We start from the raw sequence: 16049 nt of genomic DNA, 5'->3' as shown, positions 1-16049 counted from the left end.
TTGGGCAGAGATAACTTGACCGAGTGATCTAGTGTAAAGAGAGAAAAGAAGTGGACCAAGTACATCTGTTATCGCTCATGTGTCATTTAAAATAACAGGGGTGAATATTTGATTCATTGTTTTTCAGAATCAAAATGTATTTCTGTAAGTTTGGCTCTATCAGTCAACCAGGGACTGGGAGCAGAGAGACAAGCCAGTTTGGTAACGGGGGGACAGAGGGTGTACAGGGAGGAAGCCAGTGCAGAAAGGACAGTGGAGGATTTCTCCTTGACAGAAAGAAACAAAACAAAAACAAAATAAAACAAAACAAAACAAAACAAAAAGCAGTCATTAACAATTTATATCAACTGACATCAAAGATAAAAACTGGCCGTGACTATAAAAGTCTGCCTTTTCAGTTATTTACCTCTCTTTATACCTATGAATACAGCCTAAGTAACACAGACCACTGAAACGGATCTTTTATTAATTTCCACGCGGTCATCTGTTATGGCTCATGTGTCATTTAAAATAACAGGGGTGAATATTTGATTCATTGTTTTTCAGAATCAAAATGTATTTCTAATGTATATTAAACAATTTCACATTTTGTCATGTTCACACCTTCAGATGTGTGATTCCATCCCTGTTGTCATTCTATTGTCTTTTTCTGTAAACTTTCCAGCAGCAGCTGTACCTGACTCTTTCAGGCCACCAGAGCACTGCTCAGTGGCTCGGGTTTTAGGTTCCTGTACTCTCCACCGCATGCTGTTTGATTTAATGATTCAAGAACATAAATTTGTCCCCTAACATCTGAGGTGTGTTTTGAGACATTTCAAAGGGAAAAACTTGCACTGCAGTGTTTACATTGAGACACATCTGAAAATATCTGCATCACCTGTTAGTGCACTACATACAGAACAAGTGGCTGAAACATGACACAGCCAGTGTGTGCAGCCTTATAGAAGTGAGTGAAGCAGTTAGTTTGGAGGCCAGCACTACACTGTGTAACAATGCTTGAAAGGACAGTTAGTGACTGCCCACAACCAGAAAAGAGAAACATGGACATGTCTTCTTTTGTGTTTTGACCCACAAGTCCATTCTTATTATCTGTCTGCTGAGGAAATGTTTTTCGTGCACAAATGTATTACAGCACAAATAGCTGTTAGCTGTTATTGTTTAAACCTTCAATACACGACTCGCAAAAATTACTGTTTCCCTCAGAGACAAAAAAAGATTCAGTTTGATAATTCCCCATTCCAGTATTACCAGTGCTGATGAGGCTACTTTGAAAGCATAGCTTTGCAAGCCACTAATTACTTCACATTTGAGGAAGTACAACTATAGTAAAGCCACCCTAGGGAGAGGTCTAGTTTGGTAAACTAACGCTACTTGGTAAAAATAGTTCAAACTACTTTGTGAGAAAATGATCAGATTGACAGTGTACATGTGATATGAAATTATAACAAAATATAAGTCACATGCCAGCAAAAAATGCCACTCATCTGAGTTCATTGCTAAAAGTGCCCTCTTGTTCACAGGTCATACATAAACCAAAAAAAATAAAATACCCCCTATTCATGGGAGAGAGCAAGAAGTGTCAGCTTTTCAGGGCTCAAAACTGTTTGTAGTTTCAGTAGTTAACTACACTATAAATGACAAAAAAAGGTCATTTATAGTGTAGTTAAGTCATTTAACCACTTGCATCACTATGCTAATATGAATGTAGCAGAACTACCAGCAAGCTACTGCAAAATTTAATTAAACTACTAGCTTAATGACATGTAGTTCACTACTCCACAACACTGATGATTACGTTTTTAATATTCAATATTGCTGCATCATCTCAGTTAAAAAAAAAAAAGGAACCAAAACTATTCTCATACCATAAAACATACACACAGCCAACGGCTCACGTTGTTGTGACAGTATTGACAGGAACGCCAGAGATGTAAATCACAAGATTCAAAAGCAAGACAACATATGATAGTTTCACATTTCATATCATGATCATGGAGGACACGCAGAAAGATACCGTCTCTGAGAACATCTATCTCAACACAGAGGATCCTGAAATCAGCGATGATCAGTCTGGAATTTACGAGACTTTTTACCTGGACACAGAAAAACAAGGACAACTGAACATAGACAAGCTAGAACCCCTGAACACTGATATGCGGGGACCAGGTATGAGTATGCTCAAACATTAACACACTCACACGCTTACACCAAAACACTCAAAATTCAAACATACAATCATTAAATGTATTGTTAGTGAATTAAAAGTTCAGCTGAATCACCAAAATGGCTCATTTCATGTTAAAAATTTGTATATCTGTAATATACAAGTAGACACACACACACACACACACACACACATGCTATAAAGTAACAGTATGTATATTTGAGTATACTAATATTTTAGCTATAATTTTATATGGTTATATGGTTTATATGTTCTTTATGATGATTTATGATCAATGTGTTTAGGTAGTTTAAGCTATTTTGTTTTTATGTCTTGATCTCTTGCGCTTTAAAACCATCTTGGGATTTTAAAACCATCTTGGGATTTTAGGAAGTTTGAAAGAAGAATGGAGACAGGACTGCTGTGTTGTCACTTTCATGTGGTTTCATGTTAATTTTCCCCAACACAGCAGAAACTGCAGCAGACGAGTATGTGTCAGTCAGTCAGTCAGTCAGTCAGTTAAATGACTTTTTTAAGGTCTAACCCAGTTCCCTTTCTCATGTTCACAGGTGTTCAAGTGAAGGAGAAGCAGGGACCTCCTCACAGGTTGGCTGTTGTGTGTCTGGGGCTACTGTGTGTTGTCTTTCTGGCCACCATTGTAGGGATGTATGTAAAGCACAATGCAGACACAGTTTACCTCCAGACCCGTTATGATCTCCTAACCAAAGAGAGGGACCAGTTACAAACCAGTATGGACAACGTGACTATGGAGAGAGACCAGTTACAAACCAGAATGGACAATGTGACTATGAAGAGAGACCAGTTGCAGTCCAGTTTAAATAACATAACCATGGAGAGGAACAACCTTCAGAGAAAACTTTCTGGAATGGGTGAGTGTCTCTGGTCGATTTAAGTCAATTTGTAATAATCAACTGCAAGGATTATGCTCTTTAATGCTCTTTCAGAAACATCAAAAATATGTCCAAAAACCCCAACATGAACAGAACACAACTTTATTTGCACAAATACGCTGTAACTGTACTTGCTCTGTCCATCCAGAGGGAATTTGTCCTGATGGCTGGAGGAAATTTGGATCCAGCTGTTACTACATTTCCACCACGACAAGAAGCTGGGAGCAGAGCAGACAGGTCTGCAGAGAGAGAGGAGCAGACCTGGTCATTATCAACAGCAGAGAGGAACAGGTGTGTGTGTGTGTGTGTGTGTGTATGCTCGTAAGAGAGAGAGAGAAATATAACAGAATAGTGAGGTTTTTTTTTTGACGTAATGATTAGACACACCTTGTTTCTGCCTCCAGAGTTTTATACATGGACTGCGGGGCAGTTTCTGGATTGGTCTGACTGACAGCAGCTCAGAGGGATGGTGGAAATGGGTGGATGGAACACAGCTGAATAATGGGTAAAAACTGATCACAACCACACTTTAACTTAACACATCCCCTATACAGGAAAGTTTTTAAGGAATGATTCTCAGACTTTTAATATTAGTGATATGTTTGCCAAACTTTTTTTGGGTTTATTGAAAAAAGGCACGGAGCAGTTTTGCAGATGTATTACTGACATTAAAAGACAGAGAAAATTTCTTTATAAGAGTCTTGCAGTCTTAATAAGAAGTCTGTTATAGCGTAAAAGACAAATGATACATGATAATGAAAAACGATGTTATAATGATGTGCAGTGGTGGAGGAAGTACTCAAACACTGTACTTAAGTAAAAGTACAAATAAACAGACAAAAATGTACTCTAGTAAAAGTAAAAGTACCACATTAACCTTTTTACTTGAGTAAAATTAAGTAAGTACCTGCTTTTAAATGTACATAAAGTATTAAAAGTAAAAGTACTTGCTGAATGTATTCCCTAATGCAATGGTCTACAATATCATTAAGCGTGCCTACTGTATGTATATTTTGTTTAATACATCAGTAGTATGGGCTGTGCCATTTTAATTAACAATGCTTCAGATGATGCTACTGATAACACTGGCAAACAACCTCTTATCAATTATTTGAAAGGTTATTGTTTTTATTGTGTTTACCACCTGTGACACAGTTCACACTTGGACTTACGATTCTGTGAATCAGAATTTCAGGGGTGACCTGCAGAGTTAAATGCCATTAAGCAAAATAAGAAAGAGGACTGATTATAAGTTTTTATTTAGCTGTAAATAAAACCAAACACAATATAACACAATGCAAAACCATTGTGTTATATTGACTGCAGTAAACACATTCAAGTCAAAGTTGTCTGCCTGAAAAAAGGGGCATTAAACACACCTAACAAAGGAATAGGCACTGATCGTAGCACAGGATTTCAACATATTATCTATTACAAAATTTATACTTTTGCCAGACTGTTCTTAAATTTGGTTTGGCTCAATATAAGCATGCCAAGTAGGGTTGATAGTCTGACTTTTAAATTCCATTTTAGTGTAATTAAGACAAAGGTATCTTTAAAGTAATTACTACGATGTTAATCCTGTCATTCTATAATACCAACTAATTTTAAACCTTAACTCTGAAGGAGCACAGGGCTAAAGAGCCCCTAGCCACACAAGCGACATAACCACTGCTGTTCCCGGGATCTAGCATCCAAGCAAACACCCAGGACCAAGACTACATTGTGTTAGCAACATGCATGTGTTATTTGCCAGTTAACGCTAAATTATAATAATTTAATCATGTTTACTTGTTGCTAGTGGTGCATTTGAACAAGAGGCTAGCTAAGGTTACATAAGACTTCACTAACCTAAATTAATTTAACATACAAACGTCAGGTAGCAGGTAAACAACTTATGTTTCAATATGTTTCTTCAAATTTGACGGGTAATTTTTGAAAGCTAGTATCTTGTGTTTTCAAGGGAGACAAAGATGGCACCGGAATCTCCATGAATCATTTTTAGAGCCGGTTATCTCAAACGACTCTTTTAAATAAGGCCATGGGTTGCGCATGAATCTCTGTGGTGGCCTCTCCCGAATCCATTTTGGGTGTTTTATCACCGGTTTGCGGCTGCTGATGCTGCTGCTGCGGGCGCGCCCCGCTCGTGTTGAAGGAGGGTCTAACATTACCTGCCCGCTTTGATTGGTTCAGTGGACCAATTCCCCTCTTGCCATTGATTACTTTAAAACTAACAAACAAACAAAAAAACGCAATGTGACTGTAACGTGTAACGCAATGCATTGTAGAAATGTAGTGGAGTAGAAAGTATAGATATTTGCTGTAAAATGTAGTGGAGTAAAAGTCAAAAGTACCCACAACTAAATCTACTTAAGTAAAGTACAGATACATGAAAAATGTACTTAAGTACAGTAACGAAGTACTTGTACTTTGTTACATTCCACCACTGATGATGTGATAACTTTGTGTAGCTAAACAGATCCCCTATACAGGATAGTTTTTGTTGGTGATTCTCAATCAGTGATACATTTGCAAAACTGTTTCAGATTTATTTTAAAAAAACAAAACACATGGAACAGTTCTGCAGATGTATTACTGACATCAAAAGACAGAGAAAGTGTCTTAATAAGAGTCTTGCAGTCTTAATAAGAAGCCTATTATAGCATAAAAGAAAAGTGATATATGGTGATGTTTCTTTGTGTTATACTATGTGAAGGGCTCTGGTTTGCTTGTTACTTAACAAATTCATTGTACGTTATCTTCCCCTGAGGTTGTACTGTTCTCTTTTTGAAGGTTCAGATTAATTTTATTTTTCCTCTTTGTTTCAGGTACTGGACGCCTGGTGAACCAAATAATGGTCGAACACATTCTAATAGCTATCGCAGTTATTATGATGAGGACTGTGTTGAGTTGTATTACAGAAGCTTTAATCAGTTTAATAGTTGGAGGGACTCTGCATGTTATACTGCAAAAAAGTGGATTTGTGAGAAAATTCCTCGTTGTCTAACTGACTAAGGACATTGCCTAAAGCCAACAAATTTGAAACATTAAGGGTTCTCTCTCTCTCTCTCTCTCTCTCTCTCTTCCTCTCTCACATGCTAATATATTAATCCAGAGAAAATGAAAGTTTATTATCTAAAATTCACTCTGTACAAATGAAACTTCTTACATTATTAATGTTGATGTATTAGTATACAATGTTCCATATGAGAGTAAGATTAACTTTTGAAGGTGTTTAACCAAGTGTTTAACCATCAAGGCATCAAGACTCTGCATTCATGTCCAGAGTGACTCACTTCCACTGTTTAGTTTCAAAAGAAAGACGGGAGAAAATGAATAAATATTGATGACATTTTTAACAGTGTTGGATTTGATGGCTAAAGTCAATCAGCAGTAGGCTATCTTACTGAAATGGTTTATCACTTGAGCTTTTTGAAACAAACAAACAAACAAAACAAAAAACAAAAAACTGTCACAATCATAAAGTCATAAGGAGAATGTTCACGCGCCATAAATAAGCACACACAATACTAGTCACTCACATTAGTGTCGATACACATTCTTATATTAATATTCACATTTTAACTGCAACATTTTTGTTTGAAATGCTAGCATGTTCCTCATCCAACAATCTTTTCCGTTCCGAATATCTCGACGCAACTCATGTTCTGCTTTCATTTTATCTGTCAGCTTCCATAGTTTTATTTAGCAGAAAACAAAAGTAGCTTCCCCAGCATTCTGATTCAAAACGCCAAAACGGAAAGCTAGCTCGGGTGTATTAGCACTGGAGCTAACAAACTCATGGAAAGTACATTGAGATGTCCTGACAATGATATCAAACTTAATAAGATTATGTGAGAGGGAAAATTAACAAAGATGCAAATTCTGTCAGTCTCACCAGACATAGACACCAGGCCATGATCATAATTAGCCACTGCACCACAAATGGTCTTGACTTAGTTCCTTCCTGTTGACCCATAGATTCACTGTGTTAAAAACCATGACAGCTGAAAAAGCTGAATGTTGTATTCTTTGTATATTTATTTAGATTTTTTTTCTTGCAATCTACAATGTAGTAAAAAAGAGAATGAGAAAATGAGAGTAATAATAACATTAATAAAAAAAATTTTAAGTTAAAATGACACGTGTCACCATTGATCTATAGAGTTCCCTGATATTAAAAATGTTTCCATGTAGCCAATTTTAAAAAGAAATTCATAAGTAAAGAGAGCATGGTGTTTCATTTCGAAATTTCATTGAGGCAATGTCCTACAATGAAGTTATTTTTCCATTATAAAAGGCACCCTCTGACAGTGAGGATGTCTTGACTGACAGCTGGATCTGAAGTCTATACGGTAGATACACCCGGCACCACTCAGTCATTTTGGAGTGACTTTGGTCAAAAAGGTGGGAGACAGGTCTCTGGAGTAACCAAAAATAACCCAAGACAACATGGAGATACTCTGAATGGTGAACATTACGTTATTATACAGAAAAAACCCCAAAGACATAGCAGTTTGTCAGAGTAGAGAAACGGTAATAATCTGAGATCTGAGATTCTGATTGCCCATAAAAGGCTGTTAGTAATAACATAAACAGTGGTCAACACTTTTGGTAATGCAAAAGATCAGGGCGATCTGACTTTTGAACCTAAATCTAAATCTCATATTAATATCTGTACCACCTTCAGAGTCTTCTTTTCAGCATGGCTTTTCATTAACCCAGTGCTTTGTAATGCCTTCTCACCTGCCTGAATAATTATATCAACAACATATTTGTCTGTTGCATAACGACCATCTCATATTTGTGATAAATGAGACAAACCATCATAGCTATAATAAGTATGACAGTAGTGATATACACACAGACAGGTGAACCTGATAATAAGTATGACAGTAGTGATATACACACAGACAGGTGAACTTGATAATAAGTATGACAGTAGTGATATACACACAGACAGGTGAACCTGATAATAAGTATGACAGTAGTGATACACACACAGACAGGTGAACCTGATGCTATAGGGGTCATACAGGGTTTTTGATGGAAAGCGTTTCAGCATTTTAGGAAAAATACTATGTGGTGGGAGACATATCTTTTCAAACAGCTCAAAAGGACACGTTTTAGTTTCGTGTCCTAAAAAGGGGAAACAAAACTTCACTCCGTGGCTGTATTAGAAGGAGAGTCAGAAAGAGAGAGAGAAAAAACACAATATGTGAAAACGCGTGGACTCCAGATCTGAAACACTGTCATTTTGTTCTCACACAAAGGATGATGGAGGACATTGAGACAGACACGGACTCTGACTGCATGTACATGAACACAGAGGATACTGAGCTCACCGATGATCCAGACGCAATTTATGAGACTTTCTACCTGAACACAGAAACACAAGGTCCTCTGAAAACTCACACACAAGAATCAGGTAAGAAAACATTAATACATGTATGCACACACACACACACACACACACTCACACACACACACACACACACACACACACACAGAACACTCCATTTAAGATCTTTCACAGCCTCAACTTTGACAAATCTGCACCACTCTTAGATCATCAGCTGTGTTTGATTTGGACAGGAATACCATATTTTTTGTACCATTTCTGTACCGAGATGGTAAAGCAAAAATATGAATACGTGTGAATAAGCATGAATAAATAGGAATAAGCATGAGATGATAATGTTACATCCAAGGAATTTAATAAACAAAGTGTTCTTGCCCTGAAAGAACATTAAGAAAGGATTATTTTTTTCTAACAAAATGTACTGCAAACAGAAAAAGAACTGCAGTGGTTTTGGGTCTAAATATGTTCCTGTTCTAATTTCCACAGGTGTTAAAGTAGAGAAGAAACAGGTACTTTCAGGAGGATTTGTGACACTGTTCCTGGGGCTTCTGTGTGTTCTCTTGCTGGCTGTCACAATAGGAGTGTGTGTGAAACTTGCCAAAGAGAGAGACAAGTTGAGGACCAGTTACACCAATGTGACTGCGGAGTTAGACCAGTTACAGGCCAGCTATAGCAATCTCACTCAGGAAAGGGACCAGTTGCAAAACAACTCTAACAGGCTTCTAACCAGTCTCACCACTCTTTCCAAAGAAAGAGACCAATTAGAAACCAGTTACAACATCCTGAGACTGGAGAGAGATGAACTTCAGAGGAAGCTTTCTACACAAGGTTAGTATCCATAAGATTCATAACTCTGATTAATATGAAGTTTATAAATATATGAAATGTCAAGGGTTATGAGATTTTAACATTTAGCGGTATGATAATAAAACAAAGGGGAAGGTGCTGACTCATCTGGCTTATCAGTAGGAACCTGCCCTGACGGATGGAGAAGATTTCAGTGTAGCTGTTACTACGTTTCCACTGTGACAACAAACTGGGAGCAGAGCAGACAGGACTGCAGAGGAAAAGGAGGAGATCTGGTCATTATAAACAGCAGAGAGGAACAGGTAAAATAATGATGGTGGAGCTGAAATAGTATTAGCGAAAAACGGAAACTGTGAGATGTGTTAAAATGAATACATTTCTGTCCATTACTGGAAGATATGTGGTCTTAACTGGCCCCTTATGAACTGCTGAAATATAGCTTAATTTGAGTTAAACTTATGTACAGAGCGCCCCCTTGTGTTTGGAATGGGGAAAGCATCAGTAAACTTTACAGGATGCTGGGCTTAGTCAAGCAAAGAGTATTTCAGTCAGTGGCATAAAGGAGTGTTGGTGAGAATAAATGAAAGAAAATTGTGACTTTTGAAGCAGCTTTTACTCTTTATTATGCTTTACTTGCTTCCAATGCACAGAAACTTTAAAGTTTGTATTTTTGCTTCAACACCAGTGGTTTCGATATTCACTGAGGGTGAAGTTTTGGATTGGTCTAACTGATGAGGACACAGAGGGAGAATGGAAATGGGTGGATGGAACACCACTGCACACTGAGTAAGAGAACACAGCTAAGTGATAGATCTATCTTATAACATAAGATGGCAACATCAAACCAATCATTTGTATAATGTAAACTGTTAATATAAATAATTTATAAAGTGCTGATACATGCATGTATGTGTATACTGTGTGTGTGCGTTATACATATATTTATATACATATTTACCGGACAAATCTGAAACTTACCGGCCATCTGATATTGATAAAACCTAACTTCAGCGTAACCGGGCTTACAGTAATCATATCGGAGGAGGGAGTCGGTTGAATTGGAACTAAATTGCTACGAAATATGGTCTGTTTGACTCTAGACCGAAATGAGCTACGTGGGCGTGAAAGTACACTAATGGGAAAAATGTCACTACTAGCTATATACATAGTCATATTAGTCTACACATTATGATGTTCATTACGACGAACATTATTCGTTAGAAGGATACTTCGAAGAGGGCGACGGTTTTTTCGTTGCCTCTGTTGTCTCTGCCTGACCAGTGCTCCAGCGCTTTTGCCTCGCTTCCTTCTCCGGCTCCGTTTACAAGGTGTAGCAGGTAGGCTAACCCATTTCAATCTAAACTGGCTATAAAATGGGTATCAGTTGTAGATCTGATGTTGATCAAAGTCGCCCTATCGTAGGTGATCATAATGTTCAAAATTCTAGTGTTCTTGCATAAAATAGTGTGAATAAATGAACAAAAACGTTCAATTTAAGGAAGAGCTCAGAGAACGACAGCCATCTTGACGGCGCCTTACCATACAAAAGCATAAAGACCACGTAAAAGCATAAAAGATGCACAGTGGATGAAATTCAGTTAGTTAAACTAAAATGGCCCTCATCCCTGTTTCTTTACCAAAAAAAGAGTGTGTTACATTCATGTGCACACTATATCAGCAGTGTTGCTGTTCTTGCTTATTCTAATCACAGCTACCCAGAGAAAAGATTTAACCTAAGCTTGGTGCACTCTAGTTTACTTTATATCAACTAGATTGTTTTTAACTGCTTAAGGGTCCATAGGTTGTGACTATTCATGACATCTTGTACTTTTCCTTCGATTCGACTACCGTGTGCTGATGAAGCTGGTGTTTCTCATGTTCGTGCATTTAAAAAAGACAGACAGATGAATCATTCGACAACACAAACAGTTGTTATTATTGTTGTTGTTATTTTTTATTTCAGTTCTTGTAAACATGCTCATGCAGATGTAATTGCATGAGCTTCATCCTCGCTGTTCTCAGACCAAGATGATGAGGGTGTCTGAGACTCTTGACTGCCGACTGACTCTTAGACCACTTTTGGCTCTGTGTCCATCTCAGCACGTGTCCATCACAGGCTCTGTCCCCAACACAGGCTCTGTCTTCATCACAAGCTCTGTGTCCCTCTCAGCCTCTGTGTCCATCTTAGGCCCTGTCTCCATCACAGGCTCTGTCTTCACCACAGGCTCTGTCTCCATCACAGGCTCTGTCTCCATCACAGGCTCTGTGTCCACCACAGGCTCTGTGTCCACCACAGGCTCTGTGTCCATCTTAGGCCCTGTCTCCATCACAGGCTCTGTGTCCACCACAGGCTCTGTCTTCATCACAGGCTCTGTGTCCACCACAGGCTCTGTGTCCACCATAGGCTCTGTCTCCATCTCAGGCTCTGTGTCCACCACTGACTCAGTGTTCAGATCTTCTCTGTGGACTGGGTCTTGATCCAGCTCTCGCTCAGTTCTTGTAAACATGCTCATGCAGATGTAATTGCATGAGCTTCATCCTCGCTGTTCTCAGACCAAGATGATGAGGGTGTCTGAGACTCTTGACTGCCGACTGACTCTTAGACCATAGTTGGCTCTGTCTCCACCACAGGCTCTGTGTCCACCACAGGCTCAGGGTTCAGATCTTCTCTTTGGACTGGGTCTTGATCCAGCTCTGGCTCTTCACCCTGTACATTCTCTTCCTCTGGCTCATCCTCCAGGTAGATGATCTCAATGTCGCTCATCTCTTCCAGTTCCTCAAAGGTGCTGTCATTGTCTGAGCCTTCTGAACCCTCAATTATGAACCGAATTTTCGGAAAACTGTAATCGAAGAAGGTCTCGTGTTCCTCCAGAGTGTCATCGTTGGCCTCTTCTGTCTCATACACGGGCACCCCTGGCAGCTGCCAGCTCCCTGAACCAGGCCTACACTTCTCCGGGGACATAGAGAGTGGCTGCACTATGTCCGGTGTTCTCGGGGGTGTCTCAGGCTGGACGGATATTTCCTGGACCGTGGTTGTCGTTTCCCAGAGCGCGGTAAATTCGGCCTCACTGATCCTTTCAACGCTCCTGTTCCTTGAGCTGGCTTCTGCGGCAGGCGAAGGAGGTCTAGAGTTTCGGCGGGAGACACGATCAGAGCCTCTTCTGGTCCTTGCTCCGCAGCAGCATAAAATGCTGGCCAGTGTGAGGAAAACGCTTACATTGCGTTCTTTCTTTCCCTTCTTCTTTTTCATTTTTGAATCTCCACTGTCTCTGTCATCCGTGACAGGTGGTTGGTTGGAAGCTAGTCGCTCGCTATGAGTTTGACCCATGTCTAGTCTTCCTATTCCTGAGAGTTTTCAAGTTGTAGAGTAGTTCACAATTTTGCAATAAGCAAGAAAAAAATTGAATGAGCTAAATGACCGCAGTTGGAGCCTTTATATTCGCTCATTCTATTTGACGTCACAATCGACAGTGGAACGGCTGTTAGTTACTGGGCGTCCAAGAAGCTCTTGGACTCCCCAAATTGCAGCTAATTACGAAAAGAATGACCCTCAAGCGTGTAACTTTAATAGAAAATGATATCATCGATTTTTTTCCTTTTTTGTCAGAATTACGTATACTTACGTATGCGAAATATTTCACTTAAATTATCGCATTTGAAAATACTATCGTTGGGAGCGTGCAAAACGAAGCTGGGTATAGTTTAAACACTGCATGCTTATGGTAAATGGCAGGAAAACTCAATAGCTGTGTTTTGGTTGTTTTTGTTGTTTAAAATGAGGTTATGCGGTAACTTTTCTTCAGTCCCACTGTTTCCAACGTACGGTTTGTTAGAGACCGGTAAGTGTGCGACTTTTTTTGGCCAGACAGTGTGTGCGAGCGAGCGCGCGCCCGTACCCGCACCTGCACACACACACACAAACACACAACTTCGTCTCCTCCTACACCGACTCCAACCATTCAGCGATCGGAATCGCCGGTTTATGAATTATCGGCTTGTTCAGTCATTATCTTTTTCACCTGTGTTCACCTTGTTATCCCTGATTCTCCTCTCTTTATAAACCCCATTGTTTCTCTGTTTCGTTGCGAAGTTTTTGCTCCCTCTAGTGATTACTGAGCGATATTTGTTACCTGTACTTGTTATTTTGTTTGTCCTTCGTGTTCCTGGTCGTTAATATTCTGTCTGTTACTCCGATTGTGTAAACAAGGACATTCATTAAAGCGCCACAGAGTTTCAGAGAGAGAGAGAGAGAGAGAGAGAGAGAGAGAGAAGCAGTATATACAGTGTATATAAAAAACGTCGCACGTTCCAACATTTCGTTGGACACACACACGCGCACACATGCACAGGCTACATACGTGTGCGTGTCTTTATATAGTATATACATAGATATAGCCTGCATTACGTCTCCATATTAACTTACTATTTACAAGACAGTACATACACAGATTATTGGCATTTCATTATACACAAAACATCTCAACATTGAAACAAAACGGAGGTTTCACCGGTAGGGCTGCTGTAAAGTCTACCCAACTGTCAAAGTAGCAGGCCCGTTGCCATAGAAACTTACACACATATCACAGGATGCGTCTACTCCTTACACTATTACAAAAACTAGTTGTTTTACAGATATTAGTTATTTTACAAATTCAAATATTCAAGTAGCCATCTATATAGAGCAAGTATAAACACACAAAATATACATTAATCATTAAAAAAAACATAAAAAAAGAAAGTAATCTAGTGTATTTACATTGATCAGCTGTTACAATCATATGACCTTGCTCGCTAGCACTGGACAATAACGGTTACATTAACTACTATTGATCACTAAATTTTTATACACAAAAATGAAACTGATTCAGTTACTTATTATATTATAATATATGGAGGAGTAATATTATTATTACAATAATGCAAATCTGTTAAAACAGGGGAAAATTGTGAACGGAGGGAGAAGACGCGACTTGCGTTCTCAGGCGTTCCCCTTTTTGTCTGCCCGAGAACGCGCACAGCTTTCGGTTGGTCTGCGTCTCTCCCTCAGAATGGAATGGAGTCAGACAGAGCATTGTTTAAGTTAAAACAGCGAACCAATGAAATAAACATTACACAAAGAAATGACAGAAACGTTGAAATACAGGCAAGTGACAAAGACATTCAACCATTCCACCAAACCGTTCAACCATTAGTGAGTCAGACTTTTCAAGTCTTCTGTCTCGAGTGATAGATTTAACTTGTTACTCATGCACACACAGTTGGTGATTTTGCTATTTTTTAACAGGGGGGATGGTCCAATGGCCAACATGGGAGATGGCCCAATGGTCCATGTCACTACTCTATAGAGTATATAGGGGGATGGCAGGTTAACAAGGAGGATGCATTTTGGTCATTTTGCTAACAATGAAGATGGCAACCCACCTCATTCCCCTGCAAATCGCCTACTGTATATGTGTGTGTGTATATCTATCTATCTATCTATCTATCTATCTATCTATCTATCTATCTATCTATTTACATACACACATACATATACATAGGCTAAAGCCAGGGCCTCTGCAGTAAGGGAGGTTTGTCCTCCCTTACTGCCATTCACCCCCATGTTAAAAGCCCGGACTCACGAGCCTCTGAGGTAAGGGGAGGTCGGACCTCCGTACAGTAACTTTCAATTGCGGTAGGGGATGCTGTCGGTATTTTGACATAGGGAGACGATCTTTCAGCTGCGATAGGGGATGCTGTTGGTATTTTGACATAGGGAGACGGTCTTTGTTACTTTGAAGTGTTAAAATAGTAATATTATCAGTATTTTTACAGTCTGTTAAATTTATCTGTATTTATTTTTCCCTTTGAAGTTTATTTTTCTCTGAAATTTTAGGGAGGATGGTCCTGCCTTTCATTAATGGACGAACCACCTCTGACACATACATACATACATACATACACACATACATACATACATACACACATACATACATACATACATACATACATACACACACACATACATACATAAATGAATGTCAGATGTTGAAGCATTGTGTGTGTTTGATTGTGTGTGTGTGTGTGTGTGTGTGTGTTTGTGTGTGTGTGTAACTTTAGGTACTGGAGAAGTGGTGAACCAAATAATGGCGGAGCGTACTGGATTACAGAGATTCAGGAGAACTGTGCTGAGATGACTACCATGACTGGAGACTCTTTTAAGAGCTGGAATGATCTTCCATGTAACCAAGGGCTAAAGTGGGTCTGTGAGAAGGCACCGGTTTATCTGGGTAACTAAAGATGCCTGTATCTGAAACCTGAGTATTACTTCTAGACTTGTTTCACAATTCGTTTTTTTTGTTCCATCCATGGCTTCATATTTTCAATTTTAGATATGGTGAGATGTACGTAAAAAAAATCTGTCTGAAAATGATTTTTGTTGTCGTTGTTGTTGTGTATAAACTGTTTTTGTTGTTGTTTAGTTGTTTGTTCGTTCATTTGTTTGTCACTTCTTCAACCTGTGCCTAAATCCCGAGATATGAAATCAAGCCCAAGATCTCTAATGAAAAATTCAAAATTGATTGTCTTTATGTACTTATTTATTTAATCTAGCAGTCTAAAAAGAAAAGAAGTATATGTGTTATATTGACACTTACCAACATGCGCTTTCACCAACATATACAGGACTTTGAACGCTACCGAGGAGCGTATAATGAGACCATGATGGGCGACCATGTTTGGGGGCTGATTTGTGAAGGTGATTTACAGTATTATCGTAAATCTCGTAAAACTACTCACTTCTCAATCTTTTGTGGTCACTTTTGTA

General features: G+C 39.0%; 1 protein-coding gene across 1 annotated transcript; it reads left to right on the top strand.

Annotated features, from left to right (window-relative positions):
* The first annotated feature begins 1991 nt into the window (after positions 1–1991).
* LOC115823819 (C-type lectin domain family 12 member B-like) lies at positions 1992–11747 on the top strand. The gene is made up of 5 exons (XM_030787841.1): positions 1992–2166; positions 2734–2997; positions 9020–9265; positions 9404–9546; positions 11649–11747. Exons 1-5 carry the CDS (start codon positions 1992–1994, stop codon positions 11745–11747), a joined length of 927 nt encoding a protein of 308 aa, XP_030643701.1.
* The last annotated feature ends 4302 nt before the right edge of the window (positions 11748–16049 follow it).

Source organism: Chanos chanos, chromosome 11 (assembly GCF_902362185.1).
Source record: "Chanos chanos chromosome 11, fChaCha1.1, whole genome shotgun sequence".
NCBI classification, from domain to species: domain Eukaryota; kingdom Metazoa; phylum Chordata; class Actinopteri; order Gonorynchiformes; family Chanidae; genus Chanos; species Chanos chanos.
Note: the sequence above shows the minus strand (reverse complement) of the source record. Positions and strands in the feature narration are given on the sequence as shown.

Bases quoted from the DNA above. Each gene is read 5' to 3' on its own strand.
- LOC115823819 (XM_030787841.1), top strand. From the start codon at position 1,992: ATGGAGGACACGCAGAAAGATACCGTCTCTGAGAACATCTATCTCAAC. The intron at 2,167-2,733 runs GTATGAGTATGC...TCATGTTCACAG, and splicing joins CACTGATATGCGGGGACCAG to GTGTTCAAGTGAAGGAGAAG. The intron at 9,547-11,648 runs GTAAAATAATGA...TGTCCACCATAG, and splicing joins TAAACAGCAGAGAGGAACAG to GCTCTGTCTCCATCTCAGGC.